This window comes from Trachypithecus francoisi, unplaced genomic scaffold (genome assembly GCF_009764315.1).
Source record: "Trachypithecus francoisi isolate TF-2019V2 unplaced genomic scaffold, Tfra_2.0 Lachesis_group8, whole genome shotgun sequence".
NCBI lineage: Eukaryota > Metazoa > Chordata > Mammalia > Primates > Cercopithecidae > Trachypithecus > Trachypithecus francoisi.
The window spans coordinates 59,448,185-59,466,110 of NW_022681473.1; the positions used below are offsets into that span (position 1 = coordinate 59,448,185).

At 37.4% G+C, this 17,926-nt stretch overlaps 1 protein-coding gene across 1 annotated transcript; it reads left to right on the plus strand.

Moving 5' to 3' along the window:
• The first annotated feature begins 15,871 nt into the window (after positions 1-15,871).
• On the plus strand, positions 15,872-16,839 carry LOC117081687 (olfactory receptor 52B2). Its single transcript, XM_033207936.1, is given in 2 exon segments — positions 15,872-16,112; positions 16,115-16,839. Coding segments are annotated over 2 exon segments (966 nt in total).
• The last annotated feature ends 1,087 nt before the right edge of the window (positions 16,840-17,926 follow it).

Sequence of the window (17,926 nt, forward strand, 5' to 3'; positions counted from 1 at the left end):
AGGAGAACACTGCTGGGATGGTTTTCCAATGACTCTTAAAAATAGAAGACAAGTAGTTCCCTGTAAGCATTCTCTAGCATTTAGAGGAGGGCTTTTGAAGTGACTCACCTTGTTGAGATTGGGTTGAGGTTATTGCTCAAGAAATTAATTCCTTGATGTTGTTCTCTGAGGTAATAGATAACACTTTTATCTTTTCCCATGATTATCCTCCTCCCTCTGAATTCACATTGCATGGGTGACTCTTACAACCACGAAAAGTATAAATGTCATTCACAGAATTCAGCAATCATTGTTCAGAACTCATTACATATCAAACAAAGTACTGCAGATGGGTAAACAGCCTCTCTTATCATTACATTTGTTATGTTGGTGTCTCCCTACTAAATTCACGTGTTCCAGCCACAACCCCCAAGGTTATGGTATTTGCAGATGAGACCTTCAGGAGGTAATTAGGGTTAGATGAGGTCATGAGGGTGGGACCCTCATGAATGAGATTAGTGTCTTTATAAGAAGGGGAAGAGAGAGACACACTGTGAGGACACAGTGAGAAGACAGCACACTGTAAGCAGTAAGAGAGTCCTCACTAGGAACCTACTCTGTTGGCAGCTTGATCCTGGGCTTGCTGGCCTTCAGAACTGTGAGAAAGAAATGTCTGTTGTTTAAGCCACCCAGTCTATGGTATTTTGTTATGGAAGCCTGAGTCAACTAAACATTCAAACAGCCACTAAGACCTATCTCCTTAAGAGCTGTGTATCTGACTCCTCTCTGTCTCCAATATAATATAACCTATTTTATAGCTCACAACCTTATTGTGGAATACTGCAGCAACCTCATGACTGATCCTCTGGTCTATAATGTGCTCTTTTGTATTTTATTTTTTGTCACACTTTTGAGAAATGACAAACAGATATAAAAGTATAAAGAATAAGAACATGCACATGTATCAATATACCCAGAATTGACAGTTATTAACGCTTTTTCCTACTTGCATCCAATTCCTTTTTAATAAAGACATTAACAATTACAGGTAAAATTGTATCTTTTTAATCCCCTGTAGTGTCTCATTCTCTCACCTGAGAAATAATAATTATCATGAATTCAGAGTGTACTTCAGCTTTTAATGCTTTTGCTGTAATACTTGGTGCTTTTAAGTGTTTACATAAATTATTTACTACTGTATACAGCAAGTTAAGTTTTTGAGTTCTTTTTATGTGAATAAACAGATCTTTATTATCCCTTTGAATTGTTATGTAGTTTTATAGCATATGATTATGCCAAATAGTTATCATTGATAGAGTTCAAATTGTTTCTGGTTATCTTGCTATGTACACTGCTATGGATATCTTTATACATGTCTTTATTTTCACATATGTGAAACCTTCTCTTGAGCATATATCTAGAATTGGAATGGCTAGGTCATAAGGCATGTACATTTTTATCTTTAGCAGATATTATCAAATTACTCTTCAAAATAGTTGTTCTAGTTTGTATTCCCACTAGCAATTTTATGAAAGATCCTGGTTTTTATAGCATCCTTGAAAATACTGTATTATCAGACTCATGTTTTTGTAAATCTAATTTATTTTTATTTTTCTCTGTTTTTTTTTTTTGTTGTTCAGGTACTCAGGTGAATTGAATTAATTAGAAATATTATCTCATTTTAACATTTTTTCATATATTTGTTAGTCATTTAGTATTCCTCTCCCCTGTATTTATTTGTAGAAATTCTCTATGTATTCTAGATGCTAACATTTTGTTTTATGTTGGAAATATCACCTTCCAGTTTGTTGCCTTTTAATTTTATGTATAGTTTCATTTGTCTTACAGAACATTTTAATTTTAGCTGAAAGCACATCAAGGACATGTGGTTTTTCTATATTATTTATTTTTTCTTATCCTCGGTATAAAGACAGTATTATATTTTTTCTTTTTATACTGTGTAGACCTTGACAACACTTAGTATTGCCTCCCAGTTTATGATGTATTGAACACTTACTGTGAGTGAGGCACTGGGCCAGGCACTCTATGCATATCGTCTCACTCAATATAATATCCGTATGAGGTAGACACTATTATTATTTCCATTTTACAGATGAAATAGCTGAGGCATAGGTGGCTTACTTCAGATCACAAAACTTCTAATGTATCTTAATTTGAATTTAGGTCAGTGTGAGTTCAAAACAAGTTTTCTTAATGATTATGTAGCATCAGGGTTATATGAGCTTCATAAAACTAAATCAGGTTGTTTTTCACCTTTTTCTCATGGATAATTTCATTTCTCCTCAGTCTGCATTTCCCCCTCCCTTCCCTAGACAATGCACCCTTTAGGGTTGAAGGAGCAGCCACATTGCTTTGCCTACAATCTGCAGGGAAATAAGACGGCTTTTCTCCTGACCGCTGACTTTATTTGAATATTCTTGCATCCACCCAAATAATTATCTTCTTTATCTTTTCCATTATAGCTTTTTGTCCATGATACAGCTAAGACTTTCTGCCTCCCCTCTGTAGTTGCTAATGTGAATTCTATATCATACAAACCTGCCTGCCAAAGGTCTGCAACTGTGATTTCCAGCTTACCTAGAGAGTCAGTGAAATGTTCTGTAATTTCCTGGCCAGCATCCTTTTTCTCCTCTCACTTCTCTTGTGTACTCACAGCAATGTAAGCCACTCTATAGACGTTCTTGTACTCCAAGTGTGTCACTGGCCAGGGCTGAGAATTTATTGTAAATGTCAGTTTTGTCCATTTTCACATTACTTAAGTCTGCAATGTGTCACTGCCACTTCCCGTATTGGCCACCCACCTTTGTGTATGTGTTCCTAGCCCATCCTTCTTCAATTTTGTGTGGAGAAGGTAATATTATAGAGTTTTTTTGTAGTCTATGGAGCCTGAATATGGACTCCATAGACTCTTTAGTTCTGGCCAACATGTCATTACAGAGTTTTCTTCTTCATTTTGATGCTTGTTTCTTGTGCTTCATCTGTTGTCATCAAACCTCTCAACTCTTTTCTTTCCTTGGGCCCTCACCACAACATCCTTGAAGAACTTCATTTGCCTCATTTTGCAAATTTTGTTAAATTTGACCATCACTGTGCTAAACTCATCCTACAGTCATATTCATGCCATTCATATTTTTTGCTTTTCATCTTATTAGGTTGTTTGCTTTTTTCCAAATCATTTAAATATGTTTAAAAGTATTATTTGTTGTCTATGAAAATACAAATTTTACAAGTATTTACTACAACCAAAATATAAAGATATGTAAAGAAAATTTTAATAATCTCTTCATCCTGTCCTCCTCTTTCCAACCTCTCCTCTACTACTAAGGTAATTTTTGTTAACATCTTCTTATGCATCTTTTCACACCTTTCTCCATGCTCATCTGTACTTATACAAACATAAATATTTTTATTTTTTAATTTTTTTATTTTTATAATTTTGGAATCAAATAATATATATTTTCCATAATTTCCTTTTAGTCATTCAATAAATAATGCGCACCTACTTTATACTGAGTACTACACTTAAATATTTAACAATAACATATTGCAAACATGCTTTAGGTCAATAGATACAGCTGTTCTTTTTAAATACAGTTATGTGTTGTTTAGTGATGTGGATATGTTCTAAGAAATGCATCATTAGGTGATTTAGCTGTTTTCTGAACATCATAGAGTGTACTTACATAAATCTAGGTGATATAGCCTACTACACACCTAGGCTATAGGGTATAGCCTATTGCTCCAAAGGTACACACCAGTATAGCATGTTACTGTTCTTTTTTTTTTTTTTAGTTAAATGCAATAGACTGTTTTCTTTATTTACTACTTTTTTAGTGAATGTACATTGATCAAAAATTATTAGGTTTCCTACTAATTTATCCAGTCTGGCTCCTGTAAATTTCCATGTTAGACTATATTAGATATATTTACTTTATGTTAAACCCTGAAAGTAGGCTTTCCTTATGCTTGGAAGCTAATTTCTTTTTTTAATTTTTATTTTATTATTATTATTATACTTTAAGTTCTAGGGTACATATGCACAACAGTGACAGACTGGATTAAGAAAATGTGGCACATATACACCATGGAATACTATGCAGCCATAAAAAAGGATGAGTTTGTGTCCTTTGTAGGGACATGGATGCAGCTGGAAGCCATCATTCTCAGCAAACTATTGCAAGAACAGAAAACCAAACACCGCATGTTCTCACTCATAGGTGGGAACTGAACAATGAGATCACTTGGACTCGGGAAGGGGAACATCACACACCGGGGCCTATCATGGGTGGGGAGGGGGGAGGGATTGCCTTGGGAGTTATACCTGATGTAAATGACGAGTTGATGGGTGCTGACGAGTTGATGGGTGCAGCACACCAACATGGCACAAGTATACATATGTAGCACGTTACTGTTCTAAACATAGCAGGTAGTGGTAACACAATGGTAAGTCTCTAAACATAGAAAAGGTAAAGCAAAAATATGACACTATAATCTTATGGGACCATGATTGTATACGTAATCTGTCTTTGATTGAAATGTCATTATGTAGTGCATGACTGTAGCCAAATTCACATACACATACGTTTTTTATCATAAGTTACTATATATTTGCATGCAGTTGTAAGAAACAATACAGAGAGATTTCAGGTAATATTTGTCTAATTTCACCCAATAATAATACCTTGCAAAACTATAGTACAGTATCCACAACCAGTATGGTGACAGTGGTACAATCAAGATACAGAATAGCTGCAGCACTGCAAAGATCCCTCCTTTTGCCCTTTTATAGGCATATCCACCTCATTCCTTCTCTCCTACACTCCCAGTGATAACCCCTAGAAACCACTACTCTTTTCTTTTTTTTCATTTCTATAATTTTGTCATTTCAAGATTGTTATATAAATTAAATCATACAGTATGTAACCTTCTGGATTTTTTTTTGACTTGGTATATAAATAGTTCATTTATTTTACTACCGAGTGGTATTTTCTTTCTTTCTTTTTTTTTTTTTGAGACAGAGTTTTCACTCTTGTTGCCCATGTTGGAGTGCAGTGGCATGATCTCAGCTTACTGCAACTTCTGCCTCCCAGGTTGAAGCGAGCCTCCTGCCTCAGTCTCCCAAGTAGCTGGGATTACATGCATGTGCCACTACACCCGACTAATTTTGTAGTTTTAATAGAGATGGGATTTCACCATATTGGCCAGGCTGGTCTCGAACTCATGACCTAGGTGATCCACCCACCTTGGCCTCTCAAAGTCCTGGGATTACAGGTGTGAGCCACCGTGCCTGGCCAAGTGGTATTTTATTGTATAAATGTGCCTCAGTTTGTTTAACTGTTCATCTGTTGAAGGATATCCAGGGTGTTTCCAGTTTTTGGCTAATAGCAATATATCTTCAGTGAACTGTTATATATGAGTTTTCTGTGGGAACATAATTTTTATTTTTCTGAGATAAATGCCCAAAGGTACAATTGCTGGGCCATATATAGTAGCATATTTAGATGTTTAGTTTTATAAGAAACTGCCTGCTATAGACCAAATGTTTATGTCACCGCAAGTTTATATATTAAAACCTAATTCCCAATGCAATGGTTATTTGGCAATGAGCCTTTGGGAGGTGTTTATGTCATGAGAGCAGAACTCTCACAAATGGGATTAGCACCCTTGTAAAAGAGACCCCAGAGAGCTCCCTTATCCCTTCTGCCATATGATGAAACAGTGAGAAGACAGCTAGCTATGAACCAGGAAGCTGCTTATTAGACACTAAATCTGCTGGTGCCTTCATCTTGGACTTCCCAATCTTCAGAAGTGTGAGAAATAAATGTAAGTCACCCAGTCTGTGATATTTTTGTTACAGCAGTCTGAGCTAAGATACCCAAACTATTTTATGAGTGGGTATACCATTTACATTCCTACCGACAGTTCCCATCTGTATGCCTTTTATTTCTTTTTCTTATCTTATTGAAGTGGCCAGAAATTCCAGTATGATGTTGAACAAGACTGATGAGTGGATATCTTTGTCATGTTCCTGACCTTACAGAAACAGCATTCCATTTTTACCATTAGTACGATGTTAGCTGCAGGTTTTTTTGTCAATGCTCTTTATCAAGTTGTGGTAGTTCTCTGTTTCTACATTGCTAAGAATTTTAGTTATGAATGGATATTGGGTTTTGACAACAGTTTTTCCTGCTTCAATGGATATGATTTTATGGTTTTTCTTCTTGAGCTTATTCACATGGTGGATTACACCGATTGATTGTTGAACCAACTTTACAAACCCGGAAAAAAATCTCACTTGGTTGTAGCATATAATTTTTTAAATACATTGTTGGATTAAATTTGCTAATATTGTTTTGACGGTTGTTTTCTGTATGGTCTTCATTTGATTTTGGTTTGGGGCGATGTTGGCTGCTTGAGAAGTGTTTCTTAGTCTTCTATTTTCTGGAAATAATTATGTAATAATTGGCGTTAATTCTTTAAAGTTTAGTAGAATTCTTCAGTGAAACCATCTGGGCCTGGAGATTTCTTTTTTTATTAATTAAAGATTCCATTCTAAAAATAGTTATGAGATTATTCTTAGATTATCTATTTTGTCTTGAGTTTAAAGAAAATTTGTGAGTTTTGATAAATTGGTCTATTTTTTCTAAACAGCCAAATATGTGAGCATAAAGTTGTTCATATTATTTCCTTATTTTCTGTGGTAATACTAGAATCTACAGCGAGATTCCCCCTGCTTTATTCCTCATATTGATGACTTGTATCTTCTCTTTATCTTTGTCAGCCTTGCTAGATGGCTTATTAATTATAATGATGTTTTGAAGAGCCAGCTTTTACTTTTATTGATTTTTTCTATTTTTTTATTTTTCACTTTCTTTAATTTCTGCTCTTAATTTTATTACTTTCTTCTTTTTGTTTGTTTTGGGCTTATTTTTCTCTTTCTCCCCTAGTTTCTTGGGATAGGAACTTTGATTATTGATTTGAGACCTTTTCTTTTTTCTAAAGTAGGCACGTAGCACTAAAAATCTCTTTTAGCATTTCTTTAGCCACATTCCACCCATTTTTATATTTTATATTTTCGTTTCCATTCGGTTCTGTTTTTTTTTTTTAAACTATTTTATGACTTTTTTGGACCCATACTTTATTTAGAAGTCTACTATTTAATTTCCAATTATTTCGAGACTTTCTTGTTCTCCCTCTGTTATTGATTTCCAGTTTGATTCCAGTATTGTCAGGAACATAGCCTGTGCAATTTCACTTTTTGGTAGTTCTGTATCCTTATTGACATTCTGTCTTGTAGTTCTGTTAGGAGTTGCTGAGATGGAACTTCAACTGCAAGGGGGCTTTTGAGGTCCCAAATTTTAATTGTGGATTTGTCTATTTCTCCTTTCAGTTGTTTCAGTTTTTTCTTCTGAAAATGTTTTGAGACTCTGTTGTTTGAAGCCTACATACTTGGGATTATATCTTCATAGTGAATTGATTACTTTATCATTTTGTAATGTGTGACTTTATCATTAGTAATTTTCTTTGCCCTGAAGTCCACTTTATCTGAAATATTAGCATTCTTGCTTTCTTTTTGGATAAATACTTGCGTGATACTTTTTTTTTTTTTTTGCAAACTTGTATTTTCAACCTATCTATGTCATTGAATTTGAAGTTAATTCTTGTAAGCATCATATAGTTGGATCACGTTTTATTTTTCCTCTTTGCCAATCTGCTTTTAATTGGTGTATTTAGACCATTACAATTACGGCAATTATTAATATGTTATGGTTTACCTGCCATTTTATTGTTTTCTCTTTGTTTCTTCTGTGTCTTATTCCTCTGTTTCTGTTTTCTTCCATTTCTGTGGGTTACTTGAACATTTTTAAGATTTTGTCTTGATTTATTTACAGCACCTTGGCACCAGGGGCCAGTTTTGTGGAAGACAATTTTTTCCACAGATAGGGGAGGGCGGATGGTTTCAGGATGAAACTTTCACCTTAGATCATCAGGCACTAGATTCTCATAAAGAGCACGCAACCTAGGTCCCTCGCATGCTCAGTTCTTAATAAGGTTCAGGCTCCTATGAGACTGTAGTGCGCGGCGGATCTGACAGGAGGCGGAGCTCAGGCGGTAATGCTCACTTGCCGGCCGCCCACCTCCTTCTGTACGGCCTGGTTCCTAGCAGGCCACAGGACCCCTGATTTATAGTGTTTTTCAGTGGATTGCTTTTTATAGTTTTCTTAGTGATTGCTTTGTGTATTAAAATATACATATGTGACTCATCATAGTCTGCTAGTATCGATATTTTACAACTTTTGTGGAAACCTTACTTTTATTTAAGTTCCTTTACTCTTCCCACTTTTAAATATTATTGTCTTTAGTATCAGATGGTTTATAATTTGTTTTAATTATTGTATATATTATAAAGAACTGATGGGAAGAATTTACTCATATTTCTGTTCTTTCCATTGCTGTTTATTCTTTACTAATACCCCCAAAAGTCCTTTGGACAATTGCAGACACCTATGTAACTTACACTCCCCTCAGAATGTAGAATATTTTCATCAAAGAAATGTCCTCTGGTTCTTCCTACCCCAGAGACAATTGCTATTCTTATTTCTACACTGTAGACTAGGTTTTATCTGTTGCAGAACCTCATATAATGCAGTCCTACAGCATGTAGACTTTTGTATCTGGGTTCTTTCACTTGACATAAAGATCTTGAGTTTAGTCTGTATTGTTGCATGTTTTAGTAGTTTGTTCATTTTAATTGCTGAATAATATATCACAGTTGATTTGTCCATTCTCCTGTTGGTGAACATCTTTTTCCCCCAATTTTTGGTTACTATAAATAAAGCCTCTATAACATTCGTGTACAAAACTTTTTGTTTTTTGTTTTTTTTTTGGTAGATATCGAACACTGGTATTCCACCCCTTTCCCCCATTGTTGGATTCCTAGCTATTTCATTGCTCCAAAAGTTACAAGATGATTTGAGAAGAATTATTCTCCTCCCAACAATGTTGGAGTACTTTAATTAAATGCTCATAGAAGGTAAATTTGCTTTTTTTCTTCAGTTTTTTATTATGGTAAAATATACATATTGTAAAATTTACCATGCTGACCATTTTTAACTGTGCAGTTCAGTGAGATTAAGTACATCTATATTGTGCAACCATCACCACAATCTATTTCCAGAGCTCTTTTCATCTTGTAAAACTAAAACTCTATATCTACTAAGCAATGACTCCCCATTCCCTCTCCCCTAAGCCCCTGGCAACCACCATTCTACTTTCTGTCTCAGTGATTTTGACTACTTCAAGTAGCTCATGTAAGTGGAATTGTATGATTCCAATTGTCTTTTTGTGACTGGCTACTCTCAATGTCTTCAATGTCTTCAAGGCTCATCCATATTGTTGCATATGTCAGAATTTCTGTCCCTTTTAAAGCTGAATAATATTCCATTGCAGGTATATATCATATTTTGCTTACCTGTTCATCTGTTGATGGACATAGTTGCCTCTGTGTTTTAGCGATTATGAAAAATGCTGCTGTGAACATGGTTGTACAATTATCTTTTCAGGACTTGGTTTTCAATTCTTTTGAATATATCCCCAGAAGTAGACTTGCTAAATCATATGGTAATTGTATTTTTAAGTTTTTGAGGAACCACTATTCTGTTTCCCACAGTGATTGTATCATTTTACATTCCCATCAACAGTGCACTGGGCTCCAGTGTCTGCACATCCTGGCAAAAACTTATTTTCTGTTTTAAAATTTAAATTTTAGATTTTTTATGGTAGCCATCCTAATGGGTGTGAGGTGATGTCACATTGTGATTTTGATTTGCACTTCCCTGATAATTGGTGACATTGAGCATCTTTTTATGTGCTTATAAATTTTGCTTTGAATGGTGCAAAACTTTTAATCAGTCTTCCATTTATTCTGCTTTTTCTTGAACTTATCTTCAGTGATTGACCCTGTAGGGTTGCTTCAAAATTGCTCCTCCAAAATTAGACCTTCTGAGGAATTAATGAGTGTTTTCAGACTGAGTCAGAACACTTTGACATGTTCACTTGAGGGTTTTTGTCTTTTCTCCTTATCAGCTACTTAGCCTTTCTAAGCCTCCATTTTCTCATCTGCAAAATGGATGTATAATAATAGTGCCTTTTCTCATTGGGTTGTTCTGATAATTAAATGAGATAATTTATGTTAAAAACTTAATGTAGTGACAGGGATGTAGTAATCGATCAACAAATGTTAACTGTTAAATGTTATTTTATTATTGAGATCTCTGTCACTGCTCTATGCTGTGTCTTCTAATACTTTATGTGCTTTCTGTCTGGAGCTACTAATTATCTCTAGAGTTAGTGTTCCCTACTGGCACTAGGGGAAATGTTTTTATGTCTCCTTTTGTTCATTGACCCCATGCTCAATGATCCCAGGGGTGACTCTGACACCTGCCTCCAGAAGAAGGAAGCAAGTAGCTTATCAGTCTGCTGATATAAGGGTCCTGTACAGGGCAGGAACAGTGACACCTCCTCATGCCAACACAAACGGTCTCCAGCTTTCTCTTTTCTTTTCATTCTTCTTTCCTCAGAATAAGCAAAGTGATTTTTTTTTCAGCTCTTCCCTACCATTTTCTCAATCCTTCAGCTGATATTGTGATATAGTAGGTGAGTTTAAGAGCATTGGTGGTGGCAGAGGGAGGGATTGGCAGGTGTATTTGTGTGTGTGTGTGTGTGTGTGTGAGAAAGAGAGAGAGACACAGAGAGAGAGAGAGTGTTTGTGTATTTAGGAGTATCTGTAAAGGACAAAGCCTGAAGTTGTGAATGTGGGAAATGTGTATGTGGGAAATGTGTATGTGGGAGAAAGAAGAAATGTGTATGCGGGAGAAAGATAAGGGGTCAGTGAGACAAAGGATGAGAGTTGGATTGCAGCATGACAGAGCATAGAGTAGGGAGTGTGGGCATTGGGAGATACATCAGTGGGTTTAGGTGGTAGACACTGATGAGAGATAGGAATAGGAATGCAGAGACGGCCCAGGAAAAGCACCAGGAGCACGTGAGAAAGAGAAAACTTCCTGTTTAAGGGTTTGAGGGCAGTTTTTAGAGCCATCAGAATCAGGCTATACCAGGGAAGAGTGTATTAGTGGGTGCTATTCATGAAAATGGCTAGGGTTTTGATCAACACCTTGTTTTGGGGAAACAAGGAAAGCTACTGGAGAAAGATTAATTCACTAATTCCATGGCTTATTTTATTTTTTCAAATATTTCCTAAGAACCTACAATGTGTCAGGCTCTGTATTTAGTGCTATGGGCTCCTCAGTCTCAAAGTCTTAAGGAAGCTTTCTTTTGGTAATCTGGGTGTCACACGTGTCTAAACCTGAAAAATCCTCTTTCTTCTGTTTTTTGTCCTGCATCTTGTAGGACAGATATGATATAGACACTGGGAAGGAAGAGGTGGCACTTTGGAGCTGGGGTTCTCCACATTTTTGCTACTACATCATAAGAACATAGAAGATATTTACACATGATACATCACCATATGCTTACTCAAATTTTGACACAATACCCAAAATGTTTATAGATAGTAAAACAAATGGATAGGTGGGAATTTTTCTTAAGATGCTTATTCATTACAAAAGTAAATCATGCTGGTTGCCAGAGGCTTGAGGTTCAGGGGTGATTAAAGAGATGCTGGTCAAATGAAAAAACAATACAATTAGGAGGAATACATTTAAAAAGTCTACTGAACATCATGCTGACTGTAGTTAATAGCAATATATTATATACTTGAAAATTGCTAAGAGAGTTGATTTTGTTTTAACAACAAAAAGTAAATATGTGAGGTAATAAGCGTGAATTAGCCTGATTTAGCCATTCTACAATGTATTCATTTATCAAAACATCATGTTGTACAACATGAATGTATTCCATTTTTATTTGTCAGCTAAAAAATAAGTAATTAAAAAACCGTGAGTTACTATTAAGGGTTGTCTGAATTAAGGGAATTTCAGTGCCTCTGCAGCATGGATAGCACTGGTTTTAGATTATGAAAACATCTTCTTACATGCTGGCTTTAAGTGCACGTGGGCAAGACTGAGCTTATTAAAGGCATAAGTCTGAATTTTCCCAAATATATTAGAAAGGTAAATAATTCATAAATTTTGGGACCTTATATGTTATTAGAAACAAATTTCTTATGACACATATAACAAAACCTGTGAGATATTGTGCTGCAAACAGAGAGTAGTCTTATAACCAAAGGGCAGTGGGGTAGTGAGGTTTGCAGCTGTTTTATCCATTAGGGACATGGCTTTAGTGTACAGAGACTGTGCATTTTGAAGAACCTAAGACTGGTGAAAAATGCTTGACATCTAAAATGCACATAACAAGGAAAATGGCAAAGTGAAATTAATACTTGTATAAATAAATATCTAGATAATACAACTAGGCAAAAAAAGTAACTCAACTCCTACATAGTTACCTAAAAGTTATATCACATGTAGTTTGTGAGCACATTTTCATACATTGTTATGATGGTAGGTGAGTCTTCTGAATTGAGATTGCATAAACACGTAAAAGACCTTTATATAACCCCCTAAAGAGGAAATGGTTATTACCAAAAAATAGAGCTGGTTAGGAAGTCTGGTCAGGAGCTGCAGAGAAGTGGCTCCATTTCGCCTTTAAAGTGTGGACCAAATCTCCTCTATGATTCCCATCTCCAAATCTCCTTAATTCTACAGTTGAAGCTGACTCCCATTATTCTATGATGTTCCTGAGGCTTCTGTAAATGATGGAGATAATTTCTCTTTGTGTTGAGACAAGTGGGTATTTTTCAGAGCATTTGAAGGAAAACTGCCATGTAGTTCTCACCCAAGCTAAGTCCATGACTACTGGACATGCCTGGTGTACCACCCAAAGCCCTTGGGTCTGGTTTTTGAGACACCAGGTTCATCTGAGATCTGGTCTCAGGCTATTTTCCTTTCATTGGGCACTTCCTTCATTCCTTTTCCTCATCTTTCTTCCTGGGAAAGGAGTTTCCCTTGGTCATATTTGGATGAAGAATAACACTTTAATGCTGCTAAATATTCATTAAGGTGTTTTGCCTACTGGAAAAAATACAACAGAATGATGACCAAACACATGTAATAATAATAACAATAATAATAATAATAATGATAATAATTATGATATAAACAGGAATAATAACCTACTTTTCTGAGAACTTAATACAAACTTGTTTAATCCTCACAATTACCACATGAAGTTTTTTTGTTATCCACATCTTACAAATAAAAAAACTAGGGCATGCAGAAGTAAAGTGACTTGTCCAAGATCTAGTTAGTTAGGGAAGAACTGGGAAATGAATGCAGAAACTCTGGCTCCAGAACTTAATATCTACACCTTCTTTGTTGTGTTCTTTCCCAGCTAGCTTGGCTCCTGCCCCATCTCTACTATTCTGGCTCTTTTTTTCTCGCTCAGCTGGTAGTTCTCTTGGAAGCTCTGGGAGGTACTTCTGTGAGACATTGGATATTCCTCTTTCTGCCTGTGAGTTTCCTTTCTTCTCACCCTTAACTCTTTCCTAAATGAGGCTCAAACCCTCCAAAGGTGCTTGATAGAAAGCAGCAGGGCTTTGCTGGAGCTCTAAGAAGCCACTGAATAAAATGAAAGTCCTTTCCATGGGCAGTAACCTCCTTTCCAGGACCTCATTAACAGCCATCTAGGCCTCATTGCCCCTCTCTCCACCCTGCCTTTGGTATCTCACTGTTGGGGTGATAAAACATCACAGAGTCATAAGCAGAGAGCAGAGTTGTTTTGATGAGGATGTATATCAGGTGTCTTACTGATTCATTGAGAAGGAATGTTAATAACTGGAGGGGTTGGGAAAGTTGTGAGAAAATAAATGTCTAATAAATTTCCTCCTAAGGAAAATGAATTTTTTTTTTGGTGAGGCTTTTGCTTATATGAATTTGAGTTCAGTACTTTAAAATAGAGCCAGAGCAATGCTACTAATGACTTCTTCTCTGTGCTCATTCCAGCAAAGCTCAGCCTCTCTTTTAAGTAGGAGTTGAACATATATATACACACACAAACATATGTATACATATGTATATATATAATATTTTATATATATATATAATTTTTTTTTTAAGAGACAGAGTCTTGCTCTGTCACCTAGGCTGGAGTGCAGTGGTGCCATCATAGCTCACTCACTGCAGCCCCAAACTCCTGGGCTCAAGAGATCCTCCTGCCTCTGCCTCCAAGTAGCTCAGACTATAGGTGCGTGCCACCATGCTCGGCTAATTTTTAAATTGTTTTGTAGTGACAGGGTCTTGCTATGTTACCTAGGCAGGTCTTGAATACCTGGCTTCAAGCGATCCTCCCAACTTGGCCTCCCAAACTTCTGGGATTATAGGCATGAGACACTGTTCCTGGTCCAAATATTTAAAATATACTGGCTTGAATGATGTCAAATTATTAGCCTGCCTGTGGCCTTTACTTGTCTGAATCCGACTCTATTCCCTTCCTTGTACCCATCTGGAGTCCCATTGCTCCCTCCCCACAGCCCACAGTGCTCTGAGCAAGTTCATTTGCATAGAGGCAGAGGGATGGACTAATGAACTGAGGATTTTATTCCTTTGCATCTCTTCTTTGGAACCCTCTGAATACCATTATGAGAAGATCAATCTAGTATTTATTTGGTACCTTTATACTTCTGATTCTCTCTTTACTGTCTCTGTGGTCCCTTTTCTTCAGGTTCCCTTCTAGATTCTTAATCACACATTCTTTCCCTAGTCCTAATAGCTGGCAGATAGTTCAGAACTTCAGAAGGAAACAAATATTACCTGAGTGGCAGGAAAGCCAAGAAGGGCTCTATACTTAATTCTTCTTGGCACCAGGGAAACATGGTTCTTTCTGAGGGTTGGGGAACAGTGGGTGGGAAAAAGGGCAGTATTAGTGGAGTCAGCAGGAGTTACAGGTGGGCAAAACATTGATTTCTTTTGCTCAGAATCATTTTCCTGGGAGGCTTCTATAGATAAGGAAGCCCAGACATAACCAGGAGGCTCCTGTATACAACTATTTGGGGAGGAGCATGAGAAGTCCATGAGGAGGTGGTGATGAAAATTGCCTGTCTCAGTTTCATTGGCTGCCCCATTGCTCACTGTGTTAGGGAAGATATGAATCTGGTTCAGAGTGGAGAAATGTACTCCTCTAGGCTTCCTCTGGATTTCCCCTTGATACTCTACTTCCTTGCAGAGGGGGCCACAAGTGCAAGTGTCCTGTGAAATGTTCAAGGCAATAGCCAGATAAACGTAATAGGATTAAATATAACAAAGTTAAAATATAATTTAGCTAATAGGCTTTTGGAAGGAGGCATATTGCTATGAACACAGACCATTACAAAGTGGTATGTCTTAAGGAGTTATTTTCAGGTTATTTTAAGGAGTTATTTTGGTAAACAGAAGTAGAAGGGGAGGGAAATTAAAGGTAAATGCAGAACAAAATCTTAGGGAAAGGGACAAGGACAACATAGGTAGATGGAAAATGCTGCTTGTGCGAAAATAGTAGAATGAGGTCAGAAAGAGAGGGTGAGGCCAAACTCTGGGGGCAGGGTGGTTGAAGGCAGGTGCTGCCATCTCTGTTCATACTTGAAGCATTATTGCCACAGAAGCTCTATCTGCAAAGGAAGGACCATGGGCCAGAAGCCATGCCTACACCAAATGAACATTCTCTGGGAGAACTTGCCCCTGGAGAGTCCAGCAATTTAGAAATCTATGCTGTCTTTTATGATATTTATACATATTCAGGAGTGCTTTCTGTTTCCTTAACTTTCAGGAGACTCATCAGCTTCTAAGTCATTACAGAGAGGACCATAAAGTGCATCATGAGTCACAGCAACGTTACCATCTTCCATTCTGCAGTTTTTGTCCTACTTGGCATCCCTGGGTAGGAGGCTTATCACATTGGGCTGTCAATACCTCTTTGCCTCATTTACATCACTGCAGTCCTGGGAAACAGCATCCTAATAGTGGTTATTGTCATGGAAGGTAACCTTCATGAACCCATGTATTTCTCCCTCTCTGTGCTGGCCATCACGGACATCCTGCTGTCTACCACCACTGTGCCAAGGCCCTAGCCATCTTTTGGCTCCATGCCCATAACATTGCTGTTGATGCCTGTGTCACCCAAGTCTTCTTTGTCCATATGATGTTTGTGGGGAAGTCAGCTGTCCTGTTAGCCATGGCCTTTGACCCCTTTGTGGCCATTTGTGCCCCACTGAGATATACAGCAGTGCTAACATGGCCTGTTGTGGGAAGGATTGCTCTGGCCATCATCACCCGAAGCTTCTGCATCATCTTCCCAGTCATATTCTTACTGAAGCGACTGCCCTTCTGCCGAACCAACATTGTTCGTCATTCCTACTGTGAGCATATTGGAGTGGCTCGTTTAGCCTGTGCTGACATCACTGTTAACATCTGGTATGGCTTTTCAGTGCCCATTGTCATGGTCATCTTGGATGTGATCCTCATCGCTGTGTCTTACTCACTGATCCTCCGAGCAGTGTTTTGTTTGCCCTCCCAGGAGGCTCAGCACAAGACCCTCAGCACTTGTGGCTCCCACCTCTGTGTCATCCTTATGTTTTATGTTCCATCCTTCTTTACCTTTTTGACCCACCATTTTGGGCGTAATATTCCTCAACATGTCCATATCTTGCTGGCCAATCTCTATGTGGTGGTGCCACCAATGCTGAACCCCATTGTCTATGGTGTGAAGATTAAGCAGATATGTGAGGGTGTAGCCCAACGGTTCTTTGACCTCAAGACTTGGTACTGTACCTCCCCTCTGGGCTGATGGATCCTCATGAATCTTGATGTCCAGCTCCCTCAAGGACGCTAGATGTGAAATACAGAGATTTCCTGGACTGAGAAGGCATTTCTTCCTCTTCTTTCTATTTCATCCTCCTCCCCCCACTTTTCTTTCTTTTCTCATAATTCTTCCTCCTTCTCTTGTTTGTTTTCTCTAATCTCTTTACACATTCCTCCCTACAACCCAGAAATAATAACTAAGTGTACATGCCTCTGATATGAGGTTTTGGTACCCTCAGTAGACTAGATAGACGCCAGAAGCACAGGGATCGGAACACCACATGAAATGAGGTTATAAAGAAGTGGATAAAAATAATTTTATATTTACCATTTTAAGGGGTTTTATTTTTTAAAAAAAATCCTAAATGTGCATTGATTCTTTGTACAGAATCAAGTGGCCTGCCACCCACTTCCATAACAGCAGGTGAGTTTGAGGAACAGCCATGTATGACCTTTGGCCATCTGGAAAACTTCCTCTCCTTCAAATTTTAGTTCAAGAACTGCCTTCCCTGAGAAGTCTTTTCTAATTTCTTCAGGCAAGCCAAAGTCCTATCTTTGCACATCTAATGTATCTTGTACAAATCTCCAAATATGCATAATAAATTGTAATGTAATGAGTTGTTCATTTATCTGTACCCTCAATTGACTGCAAACTCCTTGAAATCAGAAGAGTGTATATTATTCATGTTTGTATCCCCAAAGCATTACAAAATGCCTGACACATACTACATTTTTGAAAAATGAATGGGAGCACAATTATCTCCTTGAGGTCAGAACAGGCATCTCTATGGTACACTGAAATGACCAGCTAAGTTAGTCCACAAAACCAGTGATTAGTAAATCAGCTCCTCATGAAGGCAGTTTGGCATAATTGAGCCAAAGCAACTGCTGATTTGCAGTTCTCTCTGCTGTAACTCAGGGACCAGGGAAAAGACAAAGTAGGAGGAAACAGGGTACTCTTGATTCTCCCTTATATGTAGTTTTTGACCAGACCCAGAATCAGGAATTATAGCACATTGTTCATGGCCAGATTGGCAAAATTGGAGTACTCTCTTGGGATTCACAGTCTCGAC